This window comes from Ranitomeya variabilis, chromosome 1 (assembly GCF_051348905.1).
Source record: "Ranitomeya variabilis isolate aRanVar5 chromosome 1, aRanVar5.hap1, whole genome shotgun sequence".
Lineage (NCBI taxonomy): Eukaryota > Metazoa > Chordata > Amphibia > Anura > Dendrobatidae > Ranitomeya > Ranitomeya variabilis.
In genome coordinates this window covers 704,511,878-704,536,416 of record NC_135232.1, presented here as the reverse complement: position 1 = coordinate 704,536,416, position 24,539 = coordinate 704,511,878, and the positions used below count along the sequence as shown (strand labels likewise).

The 24,539-nt window shown below is 47.4% G+C and overlaps 1 protein-coding gene across 1 annotated transcript in view; it reads right to left on the bottom strand.

Moving 5' to 3' along the window:
- MAP4K5 (mitogen-activated protein kinase kinase kinase kinase 5) overlaps positions 1 to 24,539 on the bottom strand; it is a 111,286-nt gene that overhangs the window by 8,486 nt on the left and 78,261 nt on the right. Inside the window, exons 23-24 of the mRNA XM_077267322.1 lie at positions 22,642 to 22,756; positions 13,752 to 13,810 (exon numbers count right to left, since the gene is read on the bottom strand). Coding sequence (XP_077123437.1) covers positions 13,752 to 13,810; positions 22,642 to 22,756 — 174 coding nt within the window. The remainder of the gene's footprint in view (positions 1 to 13,751; positions 13,811 to 22,641; positions 22,757 to 24,539) is intronic.

Genomic DNA, 24,539 nt, shown 5'->3' with positions numbered 1-24,539 from the left:
CTGGTTTCCGTGCTCTGATCATGGTTCCAATGACATCTGCCGAGAGCCCTGCCTGGGTTAGAACCCAGGTCTCAAGGGCCACGCCGTCAAATTGAGAGCCCCTGAGTTCTGGTGGTAGAACGGCCCTTGTGATAGAAGATCGTGGCGGTCGGGGAGACGCCAAGGGGCGTCTGCTGTGAGTTGTACGATGTCGGCGTACCATGTGCGTCTGGGCCAGTCTGGTGCAATGAGGATGGTTGGAACTCCCTCTTGTTTGATCTTCCTCACCACTCTGGATATCAGGGGGAGAGGTGGAAAAATGTGCAGAAGCTGGAACTGGGTCCAGTCCTGAACCAGAGGGTCTGCTCCGAGCGACCGCGGATCGTGTGTTCTGGCAATGAAGTTGGAGACCTTGGCATTGAAATGGGATGCCATTAGGTCCACATCCGGGGTCCCCCAGCGGAGACAGATCTGTTGAAAAATTTCGGGATGGAGAGACCACTCTCCCGAGTCTATTCCTTGTCGGCTGAGGAAGTCTGCTTCCCAGTTGTCCACACCCGGAATGTGGACCGCCGAAAGAACCGACCCTGTGTCCTCCGCCCAGCGGAGGATATGTGACACTTCCCGCATCGCCTGGGTACTGCGGGTCCCCCCTTGATGATTCACATATGCCACAGCCGTGGCATTGTCCGACTGTATCCTGATGTGAGAGGCTGCCAGTAAGTGATGGAAGGCCCTCAATGCCAGTAGGATGGCACGAATTTCCAGGATGTTGATGGGCATGGTCGCTTCCGCTGGGGACCATTTGCCCTGTGCCCTGTGGTGTAGGTGCACCGCACCCCAACCCGTCAGGCTCGCGTCGGTGGTCAGGACCTTCCATTGACCTGAGAGAAAGGATTTCCCCTTTGCTAGCGAGGTTGGCTTGAGCCACCAGTGCAGGGACCTCCTGGTTGACGACGTTAGCTGGAACTCCCTGTCGAGAGAAAAGGGATTCCGGTCCCAGGACTTGAGAATGGCTAGTTGGAGAGGTCTGAGGTGAAACTGGGCAAATGGGACAGCTTCTATTGCCGCTGCCATCTTGCCGAGAACTCTCATGGCAAACCGGAGAGATCGAGGGGGTTTGCGGAGGAGGGTGCGAACTGCTAGTCGGAGAGCCAGTGCCTTGTCCTTGGGAAGGAGCACTAGACCCCTGGAGGTGTTGAATAACATTCCCAGGAAGGTCAGGGACTGACTCGGGGTTGGTGATGACTTTTGTAGGCTGATTAACCAGCCCATGCGACTGAGAGTATCGGTTGTGATTGAGACGCTGAGCTCGCAGTCCTTGAAGGTGGGAGCCTTGATGAGTAGATCGTCCAGGTATGGAACGACTACTATGCCTCTGGAGTGCAGGACGTCCATGGTGGCTGCCATGACCTTGGTGAACACTCTGGGAGCCGTGGCGAGTCCAAAGGGGAGAGCCACGAATTGGTAGTGGTCCTGGCCTATTGCGAACCTGAGAAACCTCTGATGGGCAGGTGCAATGGGTATATGCAGGTATGCGTCTTGTATGTCTATGGAGGCGAGATATTCTCCCTTCTCCATGGACGCAATGATGGACCGAAGGGACTCCATGCGGAAATGACGGACCCGTACATATTTGTTGAGCTGTTTTAGGTCTAGTATGGGCCGTACACTGCCTCCTTTCTTGGGAACTACGAACAGATTGGAGTAGAACCCTCGGAAACGGTCGGTCGTGGGTACCGGTACTATGACTCCTGATTGACAAAGCGAGGAGACCGCTTGGTGGTAGGCTCGAGCCTTGGCTGGCGGTTTTGGGGGGACAGAGAGGAAGAACCGGTCCGGTGGGTTGGAGGTGAAGTCTATTTTGTATCCGGAAGACACTAGTTCCGTGACCCACCTGTCTTCTGTAATAGGCAGCCAGACTTGATGAAAGAGCAAAAGTCGGCCGCCTACTGGTGTGGTGTCTTCCGGAGTCCGTGAGTCATGAGGAGGAGAAGGTCTGAGATTTTCCTCCTCTGGGCTTAGACTGGCCTGCTTTTGACTGCTAGGTCTTGTCCGACCTTTGCGTCGATCGTGAGTTGTCCCTGCGTGGGGAACGGTTACGATTTTGTACTGGACGCGAGACGGACCAGCCGGAGGAATTCCGAAAGGATCGGAATCGAGTTTGGTTACGCTTCTTGTAAGTGCGTTTAGGTTTCAGTTGGGGAAGAGAAGTACTCTTACCCCCTGTGGCGTTGGATATCATAGTGTCCAACTGTTCACCGAAAAGTCTCCCACTGAGGTAGGGGAGGTGCGTGAGGGACTTCTTTGAGGCTGCGTCCGCTTTCCATTCCCGCAGCCAGAGGATACGCCGAATCGTGATGGCGTTTGATGCTATCCCCGCGACTCCCCTTGCTGAATCCAGAGCTGCATGGAGCATGTAATCTGCTACAACAGCAATTTGAACCGCTTGGTCCGACAGTTCAGGAGCGGATGCTTGGAAGGCTTGTAAATTGTTTGCCCAGGCCAGGATGGCCTTGGCAGCCCAAACTGAGGCGAACGCGGGAGCCAGGGATGCCCCTGCAGCCTCGAAAATTGAACGAGCCTGCCGGTCTGCTGCGTCCCTTAGGGTTGAGCTATCTGGCAGTGAAAGGAGGGTCTGTGCTGCTAGCCTGGAGGATCCACTTCAGGTGGATCTGTCCATTCCTTGGTGTCCTTCTGTGGGAAGGGGTACCTCGCCTCCAGATATTTGCGATTAGCGAATTTTTTCTCAGGCTGTGAGAGCTGTTTTTTAAGGATCGCCTTAAACTCTGGGTGGTTAGAAAAAACCTTAGGCGGCTTCAGAGGTCCTTCAAAGGAAATCTGATGTTCTGGGGCCTCTGGTGGCGGATCAGAAATGTCCAGCACCCGATGGATGGACGATATTATGTCCTCAACTAGCGCTGTATTGCTAGGAGGGATTGGGATCAGGGACCCCTCAGTTTCTCTGTCTGAGTCAGAGTCGCAGATGCCTTCCGAATTCTGTGTATCACTGAGGCGTCCCCTGCTGGGTGAGCTGGGGAGGAGGCCTTCTCTGGTTGGGGATTGCGGAGATCTGCATTGTCTGTCCCTGGAATGGGACGGTCTAGATGACCTGGAGCAACGGTGTCTCTCCCTAGAGGGGGATGACCGTGTGCTATGGGATGACGCAGATGGACTTGATCTATGGATCCGCTTGCGTCCTGACCTAGACGTGGATGTGCCAGGGGCATCTTGTTCCTGAGTCAAGCTCTCCCGTTGTTGGGTAACGGTCATAGCCGGGGCATGACCCTGCAGAGCCTGAAGCAATGTGGAAGTTAGGTTATCTATAGACTGCGTCATAGATTGCGATATCTGAGTAGCCCATTCCGGTGTGGCATTAGACACCGAGGCATTGGCAGGGGCTTCTTGAGGCTGTGACACAGTAGTTTGTATACAGTTCTGACAATGCGGGTACGTGCTGCTACTGGGGAGAGCGGTCCCGCAGGCTGTGCAGAATGCATAATAGCAGTTCTGCCTGGTTCTCTTAGACCTTGAGCCCGGCATAGTGCACAGAGTGCAGAAGTGCTGCCAGCAGATGGACCTTACAGGGGTAGAGAACCTACAGGGGAGCCTTATAGGTAATATGGATTCACAGCTGAGTAAAGATAACCCAGCTGTGATCTTACCCCACCAGTGTACCCCTAGGTCCAGCGCCGAAAATCCACAGTCCTGTGCCCCCCGGAGACTGGCTGCCTGGTCCTGCAGACCGGGAGATGCAGGGTTAATCTGCAGCCGAAAATGGCTGCAGAGACAGAGGAGAGAGGAGGAGTAGGGGGCGGAGAGCTGGAAAAAGGCGGCAAGGCTATAAAAAACCCGCCCTTTCTGTCTCGATCCGCCCCTTGTATGACACTGTAGAGTGTCATATTTGTCATCCGGGGGGCGGGCCGGGGGGCGGAGAGGAGGCTGCTGCTTCAGCTAGGCCGAAGCCGGGGCCTAAATTAGATGCCTGAGGCCCAGAAGGGCTCCAGGCCGGCGCGAAAGTCCGGGAGGGGGTCGGATCTGAACCGGACCCCTCCGGATTTGAAGGCAGGATGGCGGTGGGGCTATAAGCGGAAGGGGGAGCCCGGCTGGGGTCCCCCTGAGGCAGTATAGAGCTGGTGCTGCCGCAGAGACAGGGACGCAGGGAACCCTGTGTCTGTATGTGCCATGCCTGCCTGCACTCCCCCCGGCCCCAACAGGAGCCCGCAGCTGGGCTGGGGTCCCTGGATGCAGGCGCAGTGTGCTGGCCCATTGCTGGGAGCTGTAGGATGCTGCCTGTACAGGCCTTACCTGAGGTGTCTCAACCTAATACCCCCAGAGGGGGATAGGGAGGGTGCTTTTGTCACACACCTTCAGGGGCCTTTATCCTCGCCTCGACCTCAACCCAGAAACCAAAAGGAATTGGGGAAGGAGGGGGGTCTCGACTTCGAACCAACACCCGAGAGGTTGGGGAAGGAGCAGCATGGGGAATAGCCATCTCAACTTCAACTGGGCACCCCATAATAGGGGGCCGAGGAAGGAGCCATGCCGGGGGTCTCACAGGAGACCCTCTTTTCTTCATCTGTAATCCCGTCGGGAAACGGAGTAAAACGGAGTAAAAATCTTTAGGTGTGCCTCCTTTGCGACACTAAGCAAAAAGGAGAAGGCTGATGCCGTCCAGGGGTGTATACTGCACAGGAGGAGCCACAGTTAATCTTTTTCAGATTATGCATAGTGTCGCCTCCTAGTGGACAGCAGCATAACACCCATGGTCCTGTGTCCCCCAATGAAGCGACAGAGTAAGGTTATTTTTTTTATTATTATTATCATGAACATTTCTGCAACTTTCTAAATTATACCTTAGCCGTGAATCATCATTTTGTATTCCAGTTTTAACAAAGCATGTGCTGGATTAAGATGCGGTACATACTGTACATTAACTCCTTTCCCCCGAAAGTGGTTTGCAGGTAAATGACCAGGCCAATATTTACAATTCTGACAACTGTCAACTTATGAGGCAATAACTCTGGAACGCTTCAATGGATCCCAGTGATTTTGAGTTTGTTTTTTCATGACATGTTGTACTTCCCAATAGTGGTGAAATTTCTTTGATATGACTTGTGTTTATTTGTGAAAAAAAAGGTAAATTTGGAAATTTAGCAATTTTCCATCTTTGAATTTTCATGCCCAAAAAATCACAGAGACATGTCACAAAATAGTTAAAAAGTAACATTTTCCATATGTCTACTTTACATCAGCTCAATTTTGGAACCATTTTTTTTTTAAGGAAGTTATAAGGGTAAGAAGTTGACCAGCGATTCTTAATTTTTCCAACAAAGCCGGTTTTGTTTTTTTTTGTTTTTAGGGACCACATCACATTTGAAGTCACTTTGAGGGGTCTATATGAAAGAAGATACCCAAAAGTGACACAATTCTAAAAACCACATTAAAGAAAAGGAATTTTTGGAATGTGGAAAAAAAAAAAAAATATATGACCATTAAACTTTTTTTTCCACAAAAAAATTACTTCAGATACAATTTTTTTTATTTTGACAAAGCTAACAAGAAAAAATGGATCTCAAAATTTGTTGTGTAATTTTTCCTGAGTATGGCGATACCCCATATGAAGGAGAAAACTACTGTTTGGGTGCATGGCAGGACTCGGAAGGGAAGGAGCGTCAGACTTTTTGAATGTAAAATTTCCTGTATGTATGTATGTATGAATGAATGAGTGAATGACTGACTGTATGTATGTATGAAAGTATGCATGTATGAATGTAAAATCATTAGCGGACGTCATGTCCCATTTAGAGAGAGCCCCTGATGTGCCTAAACAGCGGAAAAAAAAACACAAGTGACCCCATTTTGGAAACTAGACCCCTCAAGGAATGTATTTAGATGTATGGTGAGCACCTTGAACCCCCAGGTGCTTCACAGAAGTTTATAACGTTGAGCCGTGAAAATAATAAAATCACATGTTCCTCACAAGAATGATATTTCACCTTCGCCTCATTGGGGGACACAGACCATGGGTTGTATGCTGCTTGCCACTAGGAGGCTGACACTAAGTTACCACAAAAAAAGTTAGCTCCTCCTCTGCAGTATACACCCTCCTGCTGGCTCCCAGAGAACCAGTTCTTGCTTCGTGTCCATAGGAGGCACATGGATGGGTCTGCTATTCAAACCCAAAACTCTTTATTCTGGGTAACTGTCGGGGCTGGAGGGCTCCTTCAAGCGGTCTGGGGCGGCGCTGGTTAAGGGGGACCCATTTTGACTGAGGGGGCGCCCATTTGGCCCCTTCCTGCATCGCACCGTGCGGCGCCCCAAATTTAGTCCCCGGCTTCGGCCCTGTACTAGGCCGCAATATCTTCGCCCATGCGATGAGGAGGCCCCACCCACCAGTCCCGGCGCTTCTCACACCGCACGAGCGCCTCTGAGATCTCGGGGGCCATCTTTCTCCCCCCAGACCGCCTCTCACACACTATCTGCCATCAGGACCGGCAGCAAGTATGCTCAGCGCAGGGGCCACGCAGTTGGCGCAACGCAGGAGGAGTGGGGACACAGACCTGGGTAAGGGAGCGCTGCATTATACATCTTCCTACCTGCTGTCACCCCCTTTTCTCAGCAGTATCCTTTCTCTGCAGCCTCTAATATTATAGGGCCACATAGAAGGGTACATCACGTCCCAGCCTAAGGCATACAAAAAGTATAACAAGACTATGGCCATATTCTTTACTTCATGCTCCTCCGGCCAATCTGCGTTTCCTAAGGCTCAGAGTTTGCCGCTCTGCAATGCCTGTGACCCCCAACCGCGCTCAGGAGCCCCAAGCCGCCACCGAGCCCAGTGTACCTAGTCCCCCTGATTGGGCTTCGTCACTGTCTCAATCCATGGCTTCGCTGGCCAAAGTGATTGAATCCCTCGGTGATCCTTCGGGGGACCGGAGCATTTGCAGGACCGATGTAGACGGATCCTCCCCAAGCCGGCAGTAGTCGGTCAGCAGGGGCCAAAATCACTCTAGAATCCATCAGGCACCTAGAAAACTGATCCATAGCACGTCTCCTGAGGAGACTCGTGTCTTGTCGCCTCACAGCTCCGTTTCTCGCTCTCTCTCCAGAGATCAGTAGCGAAAGCGAATCTGACTGCGAATCTGATGGCTCTTTAGATCCGGATTCACCAGACTTTCAGAAGACAGTGGATTCGCTTATTGAGGCAGTCAACCAGGCTTTAAAGGTTGACGAAGATCCCGGCTCTGCTCCGGATCAGACCTTGTCTTTTAAGAGAACTAAACGCTCTCACCAAGGCATTTGCTATTCATCCGGAATTTAGTGACATAGTTAATCAGCATAGAGAACGCCTGGATAAACGCTTCACAGGACAAAGGCCTCTTGAAGCCAAGTATCCTTTTTCAGCTGATCTGAAAAAGGATTGGGCAGAATCTCTGGTGGTAGACCCCCTCAGTATCCCGCCTAGCATCCAAAACTCTCCTGTCCATGCTGGTCGGCTCATCCATCAGAAATCCCACGGACAGTCAGATAGAAGGCTTGACCCACTCTGCTTTTGAGGCCCCAGGCTCGGCCCTCTATCCGTCCTATGCTGCAGCATGGGTAGCAAAGGCTATGGTTTTCTTAAACTAATTCACTTCGGAACAGTAACTTTCCTCCAGAGGCGGAGCACCTTGCCAACTAAATTTCCCGGGCAGGTGATTACCTGGTACATGCATCCTTGGATGTGGCCGGTTGTGCGGCTCAGTCAGCAGCCAATGCCATCTCTATCAGAAGATCTTTATGGCTCAGAGAGTGGAAGGCAGACTCTGCATCAAAAAAGTCTCTCACCTCCCTTCCTTATCAAACCGGTCGCTTCTCCGGAGAAAAGCTGGATCAGATCATTTCTGATACTACGGGAGGAAAGGGTAAATTCCTTCCCCAACAGAGACTTCGGCATCCCTTTCAGAGACAGCAACAAATCCGTTTCTGTTCCTTTCGCTCAACTCCAAGCTGGGCCACTACCACTACTTTGTCCGGATCAGGACGTTCTCTACGAAGAGATGGAGGAACTCAGGTCTCCTACAGGCCTAACCAGCAGTGGAAGTCTTCACCCAAACAGTCGAGGCCTAAGGGACCTAGGTCCCAGAGATTTTCCTCATGCTGACTATCAGTGCTATCTGGTCGACACCGGCAGGGTAGGCGGCCGCCTACTTCTCTTTCGTCAGGTCTGGCTTTCCGTCATCTCCGACGGGTGGGTCAGAGATCTGGTGTCGTCCGGATTTAAAAAAAAAAAAAAAAAAAAAAAAAAGGCGATTTTTTATTTTTTATTTAAGCGCCCCCTTCACATTCCTTTGTCTGCCGTCCTCCCTCTTCAGAGGCAAGGGCAAGCGCGTTCTCCTGAGCCATAGACGCAATGCGTCACGATGGAGTCATTGTCCCTGTCCCAGAAAGCGAAAAGTTTCAGGGTTTCTATTCAACCTTTTCGTCGTCCCAAAGAAGGATGGAAAGGCGAGGCCCATACTAGACCTCAAACGTCTAAACAAGTTTGTCAAGGTCTGTCATTTCCGTATGGAATCTCTGCGTTCAGTTACCTCTTCTCTAGAAGGGGAATTTTTGGCCTCAATAGACATCCGAGACGCTTACTTACACATTCCAATCTTTCCCCCTCACCAGAGATTCCTGCACTACGCCATTCGCGAACAGCACTTCCAATTCACGGCCCTGCCCTCCGGCCTTGCTACTTCCCCCAGAGTGTTCACAAAGGTCATGGCGGCAGTCAAGTCCATCCTGCACTCTCGGGGCGTGATCGTTCTGCCCTATCTGGACGACCTGTTGATCAAAGGTCCGTCCTTCCACGACTGCACGGAGTTCGTTCGCATTACTTGCTTGGCTAAAACTTAAGCAAATGCTCTCCGGTCCCAGCCCAGCAGATCTCCTTTCTAGGAATGTCCTTGGACTCGTCTCGGGGGTTGGTAATTCTCCCTCCAGACAAAGTCTTAGCCCTTCAACAAGGAGCCAAAGCGCTTCGTCAGTCTACCCCTCACTCCATTCGGTTTGCAATGAGGGTGAGATGGTGGCCGTAATGGAAGCTGTCCCCTTTTAGCAACTGCACCTTCGCCCCCTTCAACATGCCCTTCTGGCAGCTTGGGACAGAAACCCTTTCTCCCTCGACCAAAGGTGCCGCTTATACCTAAAGGTCAAACAGACCCTCAGGTGGTGGACATTGAACTCTTCCCTCAACTGGGGGAAGTCCTTTCTACCCATTCAATGGCCAGTAGTGACTACCGATGCCAGTCGGGCTGGGGAGCAGTCTTCTGCCACCACACTTCTCAGGGCCGCTGGTCAACTTGGAAATCAAAGCTACCGATCAATGTTCTGGAGATCCGAGCTATTCATCTAGCCCTGCTGCACTTCCATCATCTTCTGGCGGGTCACCCCATCCATATCCAATCAGACAATGCCACGGCTGTGGCATACATCAATCATCAGGGGGGTGCCCGCAGCAGGACGGCCATGTCCGAGGTAATTCACATTGCTCAATGGACAGAGAACAACCACTCGGTGATCTCAGCGGTACACATTCCAGGAGTGGAAAAATGGAAGGCGGATTTCCTCAGCCGTCAGGGTCTCACTTCAGGTGAGTGGGAGCTCCATCCGGAAGTCTTCTCCCAGATTTTTCTTCGCTGGGGTATCCCAGACGTGGAACTCATGGCGTTCAGACTGAATGCCAAGGTTCCCCAGTTGTTAGCGTGGTCTCGGGATCCAAGAGCCATCGGTGTCGACGCCCTGGTTCTTTCATGGCGCCAATTCCTCTTTCCGTACATTTTTCCTCCTCTCCCGTTACTCCCTAGAGTAATCAGGAAAATTAAGGCGGAAGGAGTACCAGTGATCCTGCGCGTGGTTCGCATTGTTGGTACGCCTCGTCGCCGACATACCCTGGAGACTCCCGGATAAGCCAGATCTGCTCTCCCAGGGCCCCATCTACCACCAGAACTCAAGGGCCCTATGTTTAACGGCGTGGCCGTTGAATCCTAAATCTTAACCCAGGCACGGTTTTCTCAACAGGTCATTTCCACCATGGTTAGTGCCCGTAAACCCTCATCGGTATGCATTTACCATCGCACTTGGAAGACATTTTTTGCTTGGTGCAGGGATCGTTGTCTTTCTCCTCTCGTCTTCTCAGTCCCCACCATTTTAGAGTTTCTACAGGTCGGTCTGGACTCCAGGCTGGCACTCAGCTCTCTCAAGGGCCAAATCTCTGCTCTATCGGTCTTATTTCAGAGACGCATTGCGTCAAGACTCCAGGTTAAGACTTTTCTTCAGGGGGTGTCACATGTCGCTTATCCCTATCGCATGCCTTTAGAGCCTTGGGACCTCAACTTGGTGCTAAGTGTCCTTCAGGAATCGCCCTTTGAACCGCTTCAGGACATTTCGCTGGTCTTTCTTTCCTGGAAGGTAGCCTTCCTTGTGGCGATCACATCGATCAGACGGGTTTCGGAATTAGCTGCCTTATCCTGCCGGGCACTTTTTCTTAACTTCCATCAGGTTCAAGGTTGTCCTCAGGGCGTCGCCGTCCTTTTTGCCAAAGGTCGTTTCGTCCTTCCATCTTAACGAGTACATTGTTCTTCCTTCCTTTTGTCCGGCTCCTATAAACAGACTTGAAAGAGCTCTCCACACTCTAGACCTAATCAGAGCTCTGCGAAGGTACGTCTCAAGGATGGCATCATTCCGAAGAACAGATGCCCTGTTCGTTCTCCCGGAAGGTCGCAGGAAGAGTCTTGCCGCTTCTAAGGCCACAATAGCCAGGTGGATTAATTCCACCATTCAGGAGTCATACCAAGTCAGCCCATCCCACCAGAGATCAGAGCACACTCCACTCGAGCGGTGGGGGCTCCTTGGGCTATTCGGCATCAGGCGACGGCGGAGCAGGTCTGTAAAGCTGCGACTTGGTCCAGTTTACATACCTTCGCCAAGCACTATAATATTCACTCAGGCTTCAGTGGATGCGAGTCTGGGCAGAAGAATTCTGCAGGCAGCGATGGCGCACATTTAGGCAATTGTTGCATGAAGCCTAATCCTGTCTGTTTTTCCCACCCAGGGACTGCTTTGGGACATCCCATGGTCTGTGTCCCACAATGAGGCGAAGGAGAAACAGGGATTTTTGTGTACTCACCGTAAAATCCTTTGCTTCGAGCCACTCATTGGTGGACACAGCACCCACCCTGCTAGCCTAATGGCTTCTGCCTGTTTTTTTAAGTTGACATATTGTGCTCTTCTATGTCGTTACTATTTGTTTCTACTGCTTTTGCACCGAACTGGTTCTCTGGGAGCCAGCAGGAGGGTGTACACTGCAGAGGAGGAGCCAACTCTTTTTGCGTTAACTTAGTGTCAGCCTCTTAATGGCAAGCAGCATACAACCCATGGTTTGTGCCATTGAGTGGCTCGGAGAAAAGTATTTTATGGTGAGTACACAAAAATCCCTGTTTTTGCCCAAAATTTTGCATTTTCATAATGGTAACAGGAGAAACTGCATCATTCAGTTTGTTGTGCAATTTCTCTTAAGTACGCCGATACCCCATATGTAGGGGAATACTACTTTTGAGGCACAGTGCAAAGCTCAGAAGGGAAGAGGTGCCATATTGTAGTTCAGATTTTGCTGGAATGGTTTGAGAGTGCCATGTCACATTGGTAGAGCCCCTGAAGTGCCAGAACAACAGAAACCTCCTATATGTGAACTCATTTTACAAACTACACTCCCCAGTGAATTCATCTAGGGGTGCAGTGATCATATTGACACCACATGTGCCTCACAGAATTTTATACCATTGAGCAGTGAAGATAGAATAATTACATTTCTTCCACTAAAATGTTTTAGCCCGAAGTTTTTCATTTTTCTAAGGGCTAACATGATTTTTTTTTTTTTAACAACAAACTGATGTTTATTTTGTCTTGAGTGCGTCAATACCTTACATGTAATCGGGGAATATTTTTCAGGCACAGTGCAAAGCTCAGAAGGCAAGGAGTGCCAGATTTTACTGTTTAGGTTTGCAGGTGCCATGACACACTGGGAGAGACCTTGAGGTGCCAGAACAGAAGAAACCCCCATAAGTGACCCAAATTCACAAACTACACCTCTCAATGAATTAATCTAGGGGTGCAGTGATCGTATTGACACCATGGGTGGACAGTGAAGAAAAAAAAACTACATTTTTACCACCATAATTTTGTTTTAGCCCCAGATTTTATATTTTCACACAGGTAGGTAAAAATGGCACCATAATTTCTACTGAAATACGTCATACGGAGAGACTCGGGAGGAACGGAGTGCCATTTGCCTCCTAGAGTGCAGAATTTACAAGAACAGTTTGATGACTCCATACAACAGAGCCCCTAATTGCTAGAAGAGCAGAATTCACCCTCAAGTGACCCCATTTTGCAAATTATACCCCTTTGGGAATTTATCTACAGGTGTAGTGACAATTTTGACTACATGGGTATTTTCTAGAAACAAGCAGCATTGAATATTGCAGAGTGAAAATTGCAAACTAAAGCTGTAGTGACCAGTACGCTGTAGTGACCAGTATGTTGTAGTGACCAGTACGTTGTAGTGACCAGTACGTTGTAGTGACCAGTACGTTGTAGTGACCAGTACCGTGTAATGCTTCTCTTTTTGCACTACATTTGACCAAAAGGATGTGAGCTACCCTGGTCTAGCATCCAGTCTGGTCTTCCGTGGCAGCCAAACCGATCTCAATTTTTGCAGCCAGCATCTTAGGTGCTTTTAGTGTTTACTAGATACTTTGACCCATAAATAGTAAAAGGAGTGCACAAAGCAAACAAATAAGCCTTAAGTTAACAATATTACTTAAGCAAAAACAACAAAACACATTTTAGCAGGATTTAAAAGTAATATATTAAATGCTATAATTTGAAGACAGGTGCAAACATATTGCCATTTTCCCAGATAGGTGCACTGTGCAAACTTCACAGGAGACATTATTATTCCAGTTTAATTAACCAGACCTGACATTTAGAATAAATTGCTTAGCAGCTCAATGCCACTTACTGGGCATTAAAGGGACATTCCCATCTCCAAGATCCTACCACGCTATGTAGTCGGTGTAATAGTAATATTAGCAAATACCTTCGATTAGAAATGTCGTATAGTTTTTCTGATTCACTATGTCTTTTTCCTCGTGTGAAGGCATTGCAAGACCTTAGGTATTCATGGTTATGACCACTAGCAACTAGCTAACTGTCACTATATCAGTGGTCATAACTATTGATGAGCAAGCATACTTGTTGCTCGGGTGGTCTCCGAGTATTTGTGAGTGCTGGGACATTTAGTTTTTGTCGATGCAGCTGCAAGATTTATGGCTGCTAGCCAGCCTGAGTACATGTGGGGGGTTGCCTGGTTGGTAGGGAATCCCCACATGTATTCAAGCTGCCTAGCAGCCACAAATCATGCAGCTGCGTTAACAAAAACTAAATGTCCGAGCACTCACAAATACTCGCAGACCACCAGAGCAACGAGTATGCTCGCTCATCACTGATATAGTGACAGTTAGCTAGTGGTCATAACAATGAACACCTACCTAATGTCTTGCAATGCCTTCACATGAGGAAAAAGAACTACTCCTACTACTACTTCTGATAGAATCTTGGAGATGGGAATACCCCTTTAAATGAAGAGTGACCAGTGCCAAAGGGTTTTCTTGCCCTTTAATTTCTGTCATAAAAGTTTGATAAGTAAGAGATCAATCTCTCCTATCCTTATACGATATACTCACCAATACAGCACTTGTGGCAACCCTTTGTATCTGGGATCTTTGTAGTGAGGGCAAACTTCCTGAAGAGAGAAATTACAATTTTAGGCCATTTTTCGCCAGTCCTCCAGAATTACTTCTTCACTTTACTATATAGTAGATTGTATGACAACAGGAAAGGGGAAAAAAAAATACATAAAAGGAAAGCAGAAAAAGAAAGGTGAGCAAAGGAAAAGTAAAAAGGTGATCGAGCAAGGCAAAAAAAAAAAAGCGATAATCTCAAGGAAAGCAACGTGACAGATAAAAATAAAAAGTTCAGAGCTAAAAAGAAACAAGAGAAAAAAGAAGGAAAAAAGAAACGCAAGGTAGGGAAAAGAGGGATTTATGGTACTCACAGTAAAATCTCTTTCTTGGAGCCTTCATTGGGGGACAAAGGTAACCATGGGTGTACGCTGCTGTCGCTAGGAGGCCAACACTAGCCAAAAAAAGTTAGCTCCTCCTCAGCAGTATACATCCACCAACAGGCACAATGTACCTCATTTGGTGTTAAAGCAGTAGGAGAAGCAACCAAAACTCAATATATGTACCCACCCAACAAAGGCACATAGGCCCAATAGAGCCAACAGTTAGGGAGGGTGCTGTGTCCCCCAATGAAGGCTCCAAGAAAGATTTTATGGCGAGTACCAAAAATCCCTCTTTCTTTATTGCTTCATTGAGGGACACAGGTAACCACTGGAAGTCCGAAAGTAGTCCCTAAGGTGAGAACCAGATAAAAAAAAGGCAAAGAAAACAGACTTAGGTCAGCCGATGCGTAACCGCCGCCTGCAGCACCTTCCTTCCCAGGCCTGCACCAGATGAGGCATGGGTATGAACCCTGTAAAACCTCGCGAAGGTGTGCAAGGATGACCAGGTCGCAGCCTTACAAATCTGTAAAGCTGAGGCCTGGTGACAAACTGCCCAGGAAGCCCCCACGGCCCAAGTGGAGTGAGCCTTCACCCCCGGAGGAGGCTGTTTGTCCTGCACTCGGTTTACCTCCAATATTGCCGACGAATCCAATGGCAATACTGGACTTAGAAGCAAGGAGCCCTTTACGACGACCTTCAGAGATGATAAATAAGGCATCAGTGGCGAAAGGAAACAGTCCTTGAAAGGTAGAATCTGATTTCTCTTACCAGATCTAACTTGTGGAGAGACTTCGAGGGGATGGACCAGAGAGGGACATAGAGAAGGAAGGACAATGTCTTCATTAATGTGAAATGAAGAAACCACCTTAGGCAAGAAGGAAGAACAGGTCTGAGAACTACCTTGTCCTGATGTAGAATCAGGAACAGGGAAAGGCAGGATAAAAACGCTAAGTCAGAAACTCTCCTGATTGATTTAATGTCAGCTAAGAAAGCAACTTTCCATGACAGGAGAGAAAATGGAATGTCTTGAATGGGCTCAAAAAGAGCGCGCTGGAGTGCACCAAGGACAAGGTTAAGATCCCAAGGATCTATCAGAGGACGAAAAGAAGGTGCCAGGTGATCGACTCCATGAAGAAAAGTCTTTCCTTGGGAACGAGAAGACAGATTTCATTGGAAAAAATTGACAGAGCGGAAACTTGCCCCTTAAGAGTACTGAGTGATAGACAAGACATAGTCAAGACTCGCTTGTAGAAAACCAAGGATGAAAGGATGAGAAAAGGACATAGAGACCAAATTGTTGTCCTCACTCCACTGGAAGAAGACCTTCCAGTATCTGTGGTAGATATGCGAGGATGCTGGTTTTCTCACCCTAATCATGGTCTGAATGACCTGATGGGAAAAACCAGCCTCCATCAGGACTACAGCCTCAACGGCCATGCCGTTAAACCAGGGCTGTGGAGTCGGTAAGCCACAGTTGCGACTCCAACTCAGACTCCTGGATTTTATCAGGTTCCGACTCCGGCTCCGACTCCTTCATAAATGGCCAATTCGTAACAATAAATTTACTGTTGTAAAATATTAACATCGTGCCTATTCAGTTTCTCACCATCATATAAGTAATCAGACCACTTAGAGCAAAAACTATATTTATTAGAATACAATTAGAATATAGCAAATAACTTGTATAAACTTTTCTAAACTCCTGTAAGTAAATATGCAGTAAACACTGTTATGCAGTTAATAAGAAGAAATCTATAAATTTGTCCTCAGAAAAAGTATTGCCTCTGTCAGATCCTCCTTCATGGATGCCCTCAAATCTGATCTAATTATTTTGAGAGCAGAGAACAACCTCTCTACACTAACTTGGGTTGGTGGCAAAGCAGTAACCACTCGGGCAACATCTCTGACAATGTCAGAATACAGAGGAATCGCTTGTTGCACTGTTATTTTTGATGAACGGTCAAATTTCTTAATTTCTTTTAGTGCACATGAAAAATTCTGCTGAAATATACGGGTTGTGTTCTTTGATGGGGATGACTCTTCTTCTATGCGGGAACGCTTTGCACGGTCCTTGTGATCCAAATATGTTTCGAAATTAAATTCTTCATCAGTTGATGAGGGTGAAGATGTGGCAGGACGACCAAATTCTTCTTGTTCCTCCTGACTGTTCTGCAACCCTTTCATCCTTACTGCTATTTCAAACAGAGCTTCTTTTCCTTTAGTTAGCTGTTGATCATCTAGAAGAATCCGATGCATTGGGTCTACATAAACAGCTGCCAAAAGAATGTTATTTTGTAATAGTAGCTCCTCACTCCGTTTCATTGATGTAGCAATGCCACTTACAATTAACCCTCCTCTTTGGGACAGGCGAAACATCAGGTTCTTCCACTCCTTTAAGAAAATACCTGGAGTTAAGTCCTTTGCTTGTAATTTTTTTAGTCACTGTAAATGGGTGCTCTAGCAATTTTTCCAGCTCAGTCACCTGATTCCACTGACTTTCATTTAGCGTCAGTTGAGGGTTAGCCATGTCTACAAGAAAGGTTTTCAGTTCAACCAAGCGCTGAATTACTAAGTAAGTACTGCCCCATCGTGTGGCTTGATCAATAATTGCCCCTTTTCCAGCACGTCTCTTCAAAATTGAGTCAACTTTAGGGGTTCTGGCAACAGTAGCCAATTTTCTCACCTTGCCAATCAGTGCAGCAGCATGTCCTTCTTGCAGACTGTCTCTTATAGCCAGCTGTAGCGTATGCACAACACAGCGCATGTGATGAATGAAAGAACGTATTGACACAGATTCAACAAGATCATCTAAACTATCAATGTTGCTGTTCATCTGAAGCAACTTCAGTTTGCTCCTCAGTTACAATACTGTGTTCCTCTATTTCAAACATTTCTGTGTCTGTGGACCCAGAATGTTCTTCTAGCTGCTGGTCACCATCATTACTCTCATTCATTAGCTTAATAGTACTTATCATATTTGAAGCATTGTCAGTTACGACAGAAAGAACTTGCTCTTTTTTAAGTTCATAGTCTTGCAGAACCTTTTCCACCAAGACCAGGAGAAACTCACTGGTGTGATGAGCTTTGGTGTCTTTTACTGCCAATGTCTTGGTAACTATTTCATTTTTGTCACAAACAAATCGGACATTGATCGCAAAATAGTTCACTCTGTGACGTGTGCAGGCATCCATTTTAAGAAACAGAAAGTGTCCCTTGAGAGTTTTTTTAAGTTCTTCCTTTTGTTTAAAAGCTTCTTCGATTACTAATTTTCTAATACTCTCTCTCCAGAGAAACACCAAGCTTGCGGGCCATTTCCCCATTCAGACACATAAAAGCTGGTCGTGAAAATAATGAAATAGGCACACTATCCTTTACAACAAGCTCTATGATCTGTTTTTTAAATGTATCTACGGTCATTGTCACAGTAACTTTGTCACTGACAAAATATCTTGCAACTGATGGATGCAAAGTTCTCTGCTCCTTTGTTTGGCTGGAAGAGCTGGGCACTGGTTCATTGGTTTGGATGCAGTCTCTCTCATCCACTGCTTTCAGTACTTCTGGATGAAAGCGCTGTAAATGTCTCTTTAGATTAGAAGCTCTGGTAGGAGCATTTTTATCTTTGCCTGAATATGCACTGATCTTGGCTTCACAGCATTTGTTTTTGTCTGGATCATTTGTCATACACTGACAGACATAATGTTTTCTATCTTGAGTGATGGTGAAATGTTCAAATACAGCTGATTTAATGTGACGCTTCTTTGACATGCTCAGGTTTTTAATTCTGCATTCACAATCCAAATGACAATTGTTTTTCCTAAAAACAATTGTAAAAAATTATTGCCAGGTCGTACAACTGATATAGTGGTCAGTAATACGGTTATTCCTCATGTACTCACAGTTAACTGATGCAAAGTTTGTTGAAAGGATAATACTTCTTACAGTCTTCCTCTTCTGAGTAGCAGCTGTGAGATGCTTGGAAGATGCACACCTAGTAAACATCTAGTCTAGAGGAGGAGCTTTACTACTAAGAATTTGCAACACATTTTCACTTTCAGTTTCATACATTGTAAGTAGGGGGGTTGGGGCAGCATGAGGTTAACCAAGTATAAGATTAGATAAGGGCAGTGGAGAACAGTGACACACAAGAAGTAAGAAATGTCTCTATCTCCAGCAGAACTGCTTATCATTGTTGTTCATGGTTTGATAGAACATATATATTTGAGTAACATTTATAAAATTCATATGAAAGTTCAATTATGAAATATTAATAAAAAAATTTTAAAGCTGGAGTCGGAGTCGGTACATTTCTACCGACTCCGACTCCAAATCTGGACGTCTGGAAGCCTCCAGGGAGCATCCATGAGCATGTTCACCAGCTCCGCGTACCAGGCCCGTCTTGGCCATTCAGGAGCCATCAGGATTACGGGAATCCCTTCTGCCTTTATCTTTTTCATGACTCTCGATATTTCTGGCATATCTGGTTGAAAACGGAAGGGCTGAGAGGCCACTCGCCCGATGCGAGACCCTCAACTCAAAAAATAAAAAATAAAAAATCAGCTGCCCAATTTTCTACCCCCGGAATGTGCACGGCTGATATGACGGGAACGTGACGTTCCGCCCATCGCAGAATCTTTGTTAGCTCTACCATAACCTGTTTGCTGAGAGTCCCGCCTTGATGGTTTATGTAAGCCACGGCCGTGGCATTGTCCGACTGTATGCGGACCGGCTGGCCTGCGAGGAGGGTCTGCCAGTGGCAAAGGGCAGAGAAAATTGTCCTGATCTCCAGGAGATTGATGGAGAGAGTGACTTCTTCGGCGTTCCAGCGACCCTGCGCTGTGTTATGAAGAAAGACTGCTGGCATCGGTGGTGAAGACCTCCCACCGGAGAGGAAGGAAGGACTTCCCTCGTAGGACTAATGCTGATAGCGTCTGCCAGGTCAAGGACTGCCTCACCTTGAGAGGCAGAAGCACGGGCCGGTCCAGGGACACGGTCCTCTAGTCCCAAGCCGACAAAAGGGCCAGCTGAAGAGGACAGGTATGCAACTGGGCAAAAGGCACGGCTTCCCTGGCGGCAATCATCTTCCCCATAACTCTCATGCAGGACCGCAGGGGGAGAGGAACTGGTCACTTTAGAGTGCGGATCCCCTGGCAGAGGGATGAAAATCTCTCCTTTGAAAAGAAGACACGGGCCTGAGACGGATGTTTTGGGGGGCAAGATAGAAAGAAACGTCTTCCTGAGGGGAAAGAAAAGTCAATTTTGTAACCAGACATGACTATCTCTTGGATTAAGGCATCGTCAACCAACGACAACCATACTTCCCGGAAGAGAAGAACCCGACCTCCCACCATGGAGCAATTCCCGAGTGGGTGTGACCTGTCACATTGAGGAGAACCTGTCGGTGCAGGAACCTGGAGAGTTGGAAGAGCGACCCTTGGGTCGCCAGTGAGGGGCCGTTTAGAAGGACTGCTTCTATTCTACCATTCCCCTTGGGCGGAAGAGCGGTCCTGCTGGGTGGAAGTCCCTGAAGCTGAAAAGGGCCAAAAGGAACGAAGTTAAAGTGACCTTTTCTTATTAAAAAGACGTTTAGACTTGGACTGGGGAAGCGAGGTGCTTTTTTCCCGAAGGTAGCATGGGAAATTATTTGATCCAGTTTGGAACCAAAGAGTCTAGAGCCTTGGAAGGCAAGGTCAGTGAGGGACTTTGACGGCAGGTCTGCGTTCCACGCTTTCAACCAGAGAATGCGGTGTATAGCAAAGATGTTGCTGGTAGCCCTAGCGGAACAACCGGCCGCATCAAAGGAAGCGGTCAAAAGATATCCGCCGACATGGGCAATCTGATCTGCCAAATATGCCATCTCATCCGGAGGAGCTGCTGCTAGAAAACCCTGACAAATCATTCTTGCCCAGGCAGACATAGACTTTGCCACCAAGCTGGAGGCAAAGATGGGACAGAGAGGTGACAGCAGCTTCAAAGGCTGACTTAGCCAAGGATTCAATCTGTGAATCTGTAGAAACCTTAAGAGATGCATCGTCTGGTAGAGACAAGACTGTCTTGGAAAACAGACAAGAAATCGGCGGATCCAAACTAGGGGATTCTGCCCAGTTACCAACGAGGCCTGGGCTAAAGGGATAGACAATATCTAGCTGCTTCGTTCCTGGGAAGTGCTTTTCAGGGTGTTCCCAAGTGTTTAGACAATCATTTCAAATTAGGGAAATACTGGGAAAAACATTTTAGCCGTTTGAAGGAAACAGAGTGCTCATCCTCCTTTAGGTCCAGAGTTTGGTTAATTGGCAAGATAAGGCTATTGACCATGTCCTGCATCTTTGAGGTCTGGTCCGTATCGGACTCCGACTCAGACTGGGAATCCACACGTGACCCAAAATCGACCTCTGAGGAGGGGGCATGGGGTGAGGAATGCATCCAGGAGGATGCAGAGGGACCCGGAGAACTAGAGGAAGAACTGGAAAGAGCCTGCTTCCTTTGCTTTGTACCCGATTTGTCTATGTGAAGATCGCGGTCAGGTGCGTGCAAATCACTGCGAGAGGCGTTTGGAGCACTGGTGGCAGTAGACAAATGTAGAAGTCGCTCCAGGACCTGGACCAGGGACTGTGAAACTTTTGACAGGTCGGAGACCAACTGTGACATGGCAGCAGCCCACTCCGGAGGGAGGGGAATGCTCATCCTAGGCGTTAAAAGGCTCCTGTGGGGCAGACTTGGTGGAGGGCTGCAGGACAGGCAGAAATGGGGGAGCTGGCCTGAAGACCACTTCCTTTTGCAGAGGGCAAAGGCGTAGTGAATTACAATTGGCTTAGAGAGGCAAGAAGAAGCCTCTCTAAGGTTGCTTGGGGATATTGCTGTGGAAGAGCCAAGACAAAAAGAACAGAGCCTACCGAATGCCAGCGACGAGCAGCAGAAAGAACTGAGGAAGCTGTGTCCCCCTTTGTGCAGAGCGCCAGCAGGTCTGCCATGCACGCAGGATATAGCGGTGTGAAGAGGCTGATGCAGCCTCGCTTGTCCCCACACCACTGCAATCTGCGGGCCAGCAAAAGAGAAAGCTAGCGTCCTATTGGCTGACACGCTGGGGGGGGTTAACAGCAAGGACAATCTGTCGGCTGGTGAAAACAAAGGTCCCCCTCTGATTGGCTGACACACCAGGGGCGTGAACAGCCGTAAAAGGAGAAGCTCAATGATAGGAGAGGAAAAAGGGTGCCAAAAAAAACGCAAGCTTCGAGGGGTATGGCCAGCTCAAGAGGAGAGGAGGAAGATGCCTCCTATTGTATAAAAAGAGTGCACGATTTAAAAGCGCGCCAGTGACTGGCTAAAGGAAAACAGGGAAGGGGTGCGGCCAGCAAAGGGAGGGAGAATGTCCGCAAGTGCTGAGCTTGGCCATGGGAAACTTGGCTGCGGCTACCTGCTATTCCCTACAACTAACGCCGCCCTGTCCCCTTGTAATTAAGGGACAGTGTATCCCGGGATGGCGCTTGCCACTGCGGAGGGAGAGATACCTGCGGTCAGTCCCGGACCCTCTGCAGCGATGAGATCACGTCAGGAGCCCTCAGGGTGGGTGAGGGTCACTGGAATCAGGGATCCTCCTTCCCGCACCGTCTCCGGATGGTGCAGAAGACGGCGTCGACCCCTTACAAGAAGAGGGGGGGGGGGGATCACCGCTGGTGACCACACAGTCTTCCTCCCAGCCCTCTCCAAGGAGATGAGTGGGGTTGGGAAAAGGCAAAGGACCAGCCACCTGGAATCACCCTGAAGCACCCGTAAAAGGTTACAGGAGATTACCGTAGGTCCCGACTGGCAGGCCCGAGAGTGGGCAATATGAGTGACACCACATTGCTCTCGGTCGCATAGGTACGGGAAAACAGGGTGAGAAATTACATCCTGTTACCCTAAGAAAAAAAGGAACCTGAAAGACAAAAGGAAAAAATTAATAAAACACACACAGAGAACCTGAAAAGTAAAATGCGGATCTGGTAACAGATCCAGGTCTGCCTCCTACAGACACTAAGCTTAAACCGAGGTACTTTGTGCCTGTCGGTGGGTGTATACTGTGGAGGAGGAGCTGATTTTCCTTTTTTGCCTAGTGTCAGCCTCCTAGCGACAGCAGCATATACCCATGGTTACCTGTGTCCCCCAATGAAGCGATAAAGAAAACAAGGAATGCAAGCGAAGCGGGGAGGAATAAAAGAAAAGAGTGGGGGGGGGGGATGAAAAGAAGAATAAAGTGAGAGAACTCAGAATAAAAAAAGTTAAGGAGAGAGCACAAAGTAAAAAAGAAAAGGGTTAGAGCGAAAGCATGGAAAAAAGAAAAGAAGAGTTAAAAAAGTAAAAGGAAAGAAAAGAAAAAAGAAAAGAAAGAAAGGAAAAGGAGGCTAAAAAAAAAGGAAAAGGAGAGCAAGAAAATAAAGGCGTACAGAGAAAGCACAAAATATAAGAAAAAAAAAAAGAGAAAAATTAAGAAGGTAAAAGATGAAAGTTAGTTTTTTATTCAAATTAATTTTCACCTTGGTAAAATCCTATCCGGAAAGCGATGCGTTTGGATATGTGCAGCCAGTCCGGGCTTTTTGGCTTGCTCAAATAGACCAATCAGATTATGTGAATAAAGCTGCAAAGTTTTACCTAAACGCAAAAACAAAAGTCATCATATCTCCACAGTAATGCCAGCCTAAAGGGGCAGTGACATCTACCTCCTATACATTTCCCAATTCTAGGAAAGTCCAACAATAAATACTGCCATTTATGACAGATCCATATTTAGGTGAGGATGGAGAAGTGTGTGCAATATGTGCAAGGAGCATTTCTCAAAAACATCAATTTCTCTTACAAAGAACCTGTTCAAAATTATTCTGACTTCCTAGAGTATTAACAGCTGTCAGGTCACAACTAGCAATGGCAGTCACTGTTCCCGATGGGATGGTGACTATAATCCTGAATAGCATGTACTTTAAAATCTCATCAACACACACTTACCTTCTGCAGATTCCCCAATGGGTCCACAGGATCATAGAAGAAAAAAAAAGGGATGTTTTAATGACATATCCCAATGCAGAGTCAATAAAGCAGACGGTCATACAACTATCACAACTGATCATAGTTACTGAACAGATGTCAATGTCGTATATGATACATTACATACATGTTGCATGTCTGAGTTGCTCTCTGCTAGCAAGTTTTCTTAGTAGCTGCTGTAGCTAAATACGGTGACCATTATAGCTAAAATAAGGGTCAGCTTTAGAAGGGACAACATACTACACTATTCTGTAGATTACTGTAGGATACTAGGGTAATGGAATATACTTCCATAGCGCTACGGGATGGCCAGGTATTGCACCTGCACACCTAGACACGTTGTGGGGTTATTTAGTGCCTCTCACTTTCATAATACCAGGTGAAAAGTGCAGCCCACATGACTAGTGATGAGCGAATATACTCGTTACTCGAGATTTCCCAAGCATGCTCGGGTGTCCTCCAAGTATTGTTTAGTGCTTGGAGATTTAGTTTTTATCGCCGCAGCTGAATGATTTCCATCTGTTAGCCAGCATAAGTACATGTGGGGTTTGCTGGTTGCTAGGGAATCCCCACATGTAATCAAGCTGGCTAACAGATGTAAATCATTCAGCTGCGGCAATAAAAACTAAATCTCCGAGCACTAAAAAATACTCGGAGGACCCCCGAGCGTGCTCGGGAAATCTCCAGTCAAGAGTATACTCGCTCATCACTAGACATGACATCTGTCAGCCATGTACACATGAATCATGCCCAGCAGGGTTAGATTAAGAAGCATACACAATATGTGGCCTCTCACCTCCTGACATGGGAGTCAGTAGCACTGGATAACCCCTTTAAAAAGGGAACGTGTCAGCTTTGAAATACTGTGTAATGTATGTGCATAATGTATGTACATGTATAAACAGTGGATATAAAAAGTCCACATACCCTTTTTAAAGTTAGGTTTTTTTGTCATATAAAAAAAATTATACCAAGAAGAATGTGGAGTGAATTGTGTCATTCACAACTATAACATCTCCATAAAAAAAAAAAAAAAAAAGCCTTACGTGGCTACGTGGATGACTAAGTTAAAAAAAAAAAAATGTTATGGCACTTGGAAGAGGGAAAAAAAAACCAAAACATGAAAGTACTAAATAAAAAGACAAAAAACCTACCTGTTCTTAAGGGGTTCATATATGAATTTAATAGGGACTCCAGAGTTATCAGTCCCCTTTTATAAGCTTTTCTACGGTGTAATATTAGAGTTAGTCCTACATTCTTTGGGGCAGGAGTTTTATTATATGTACAGTGGCAGCTGCAGGGCGTCCGGAGCCAATACAGGACAATAAATGTTGCTCATTGCCAGCTTCATGTTGGCAAGTAAAGAGGAACAAACTTCGTGAAGGAGCGAAGC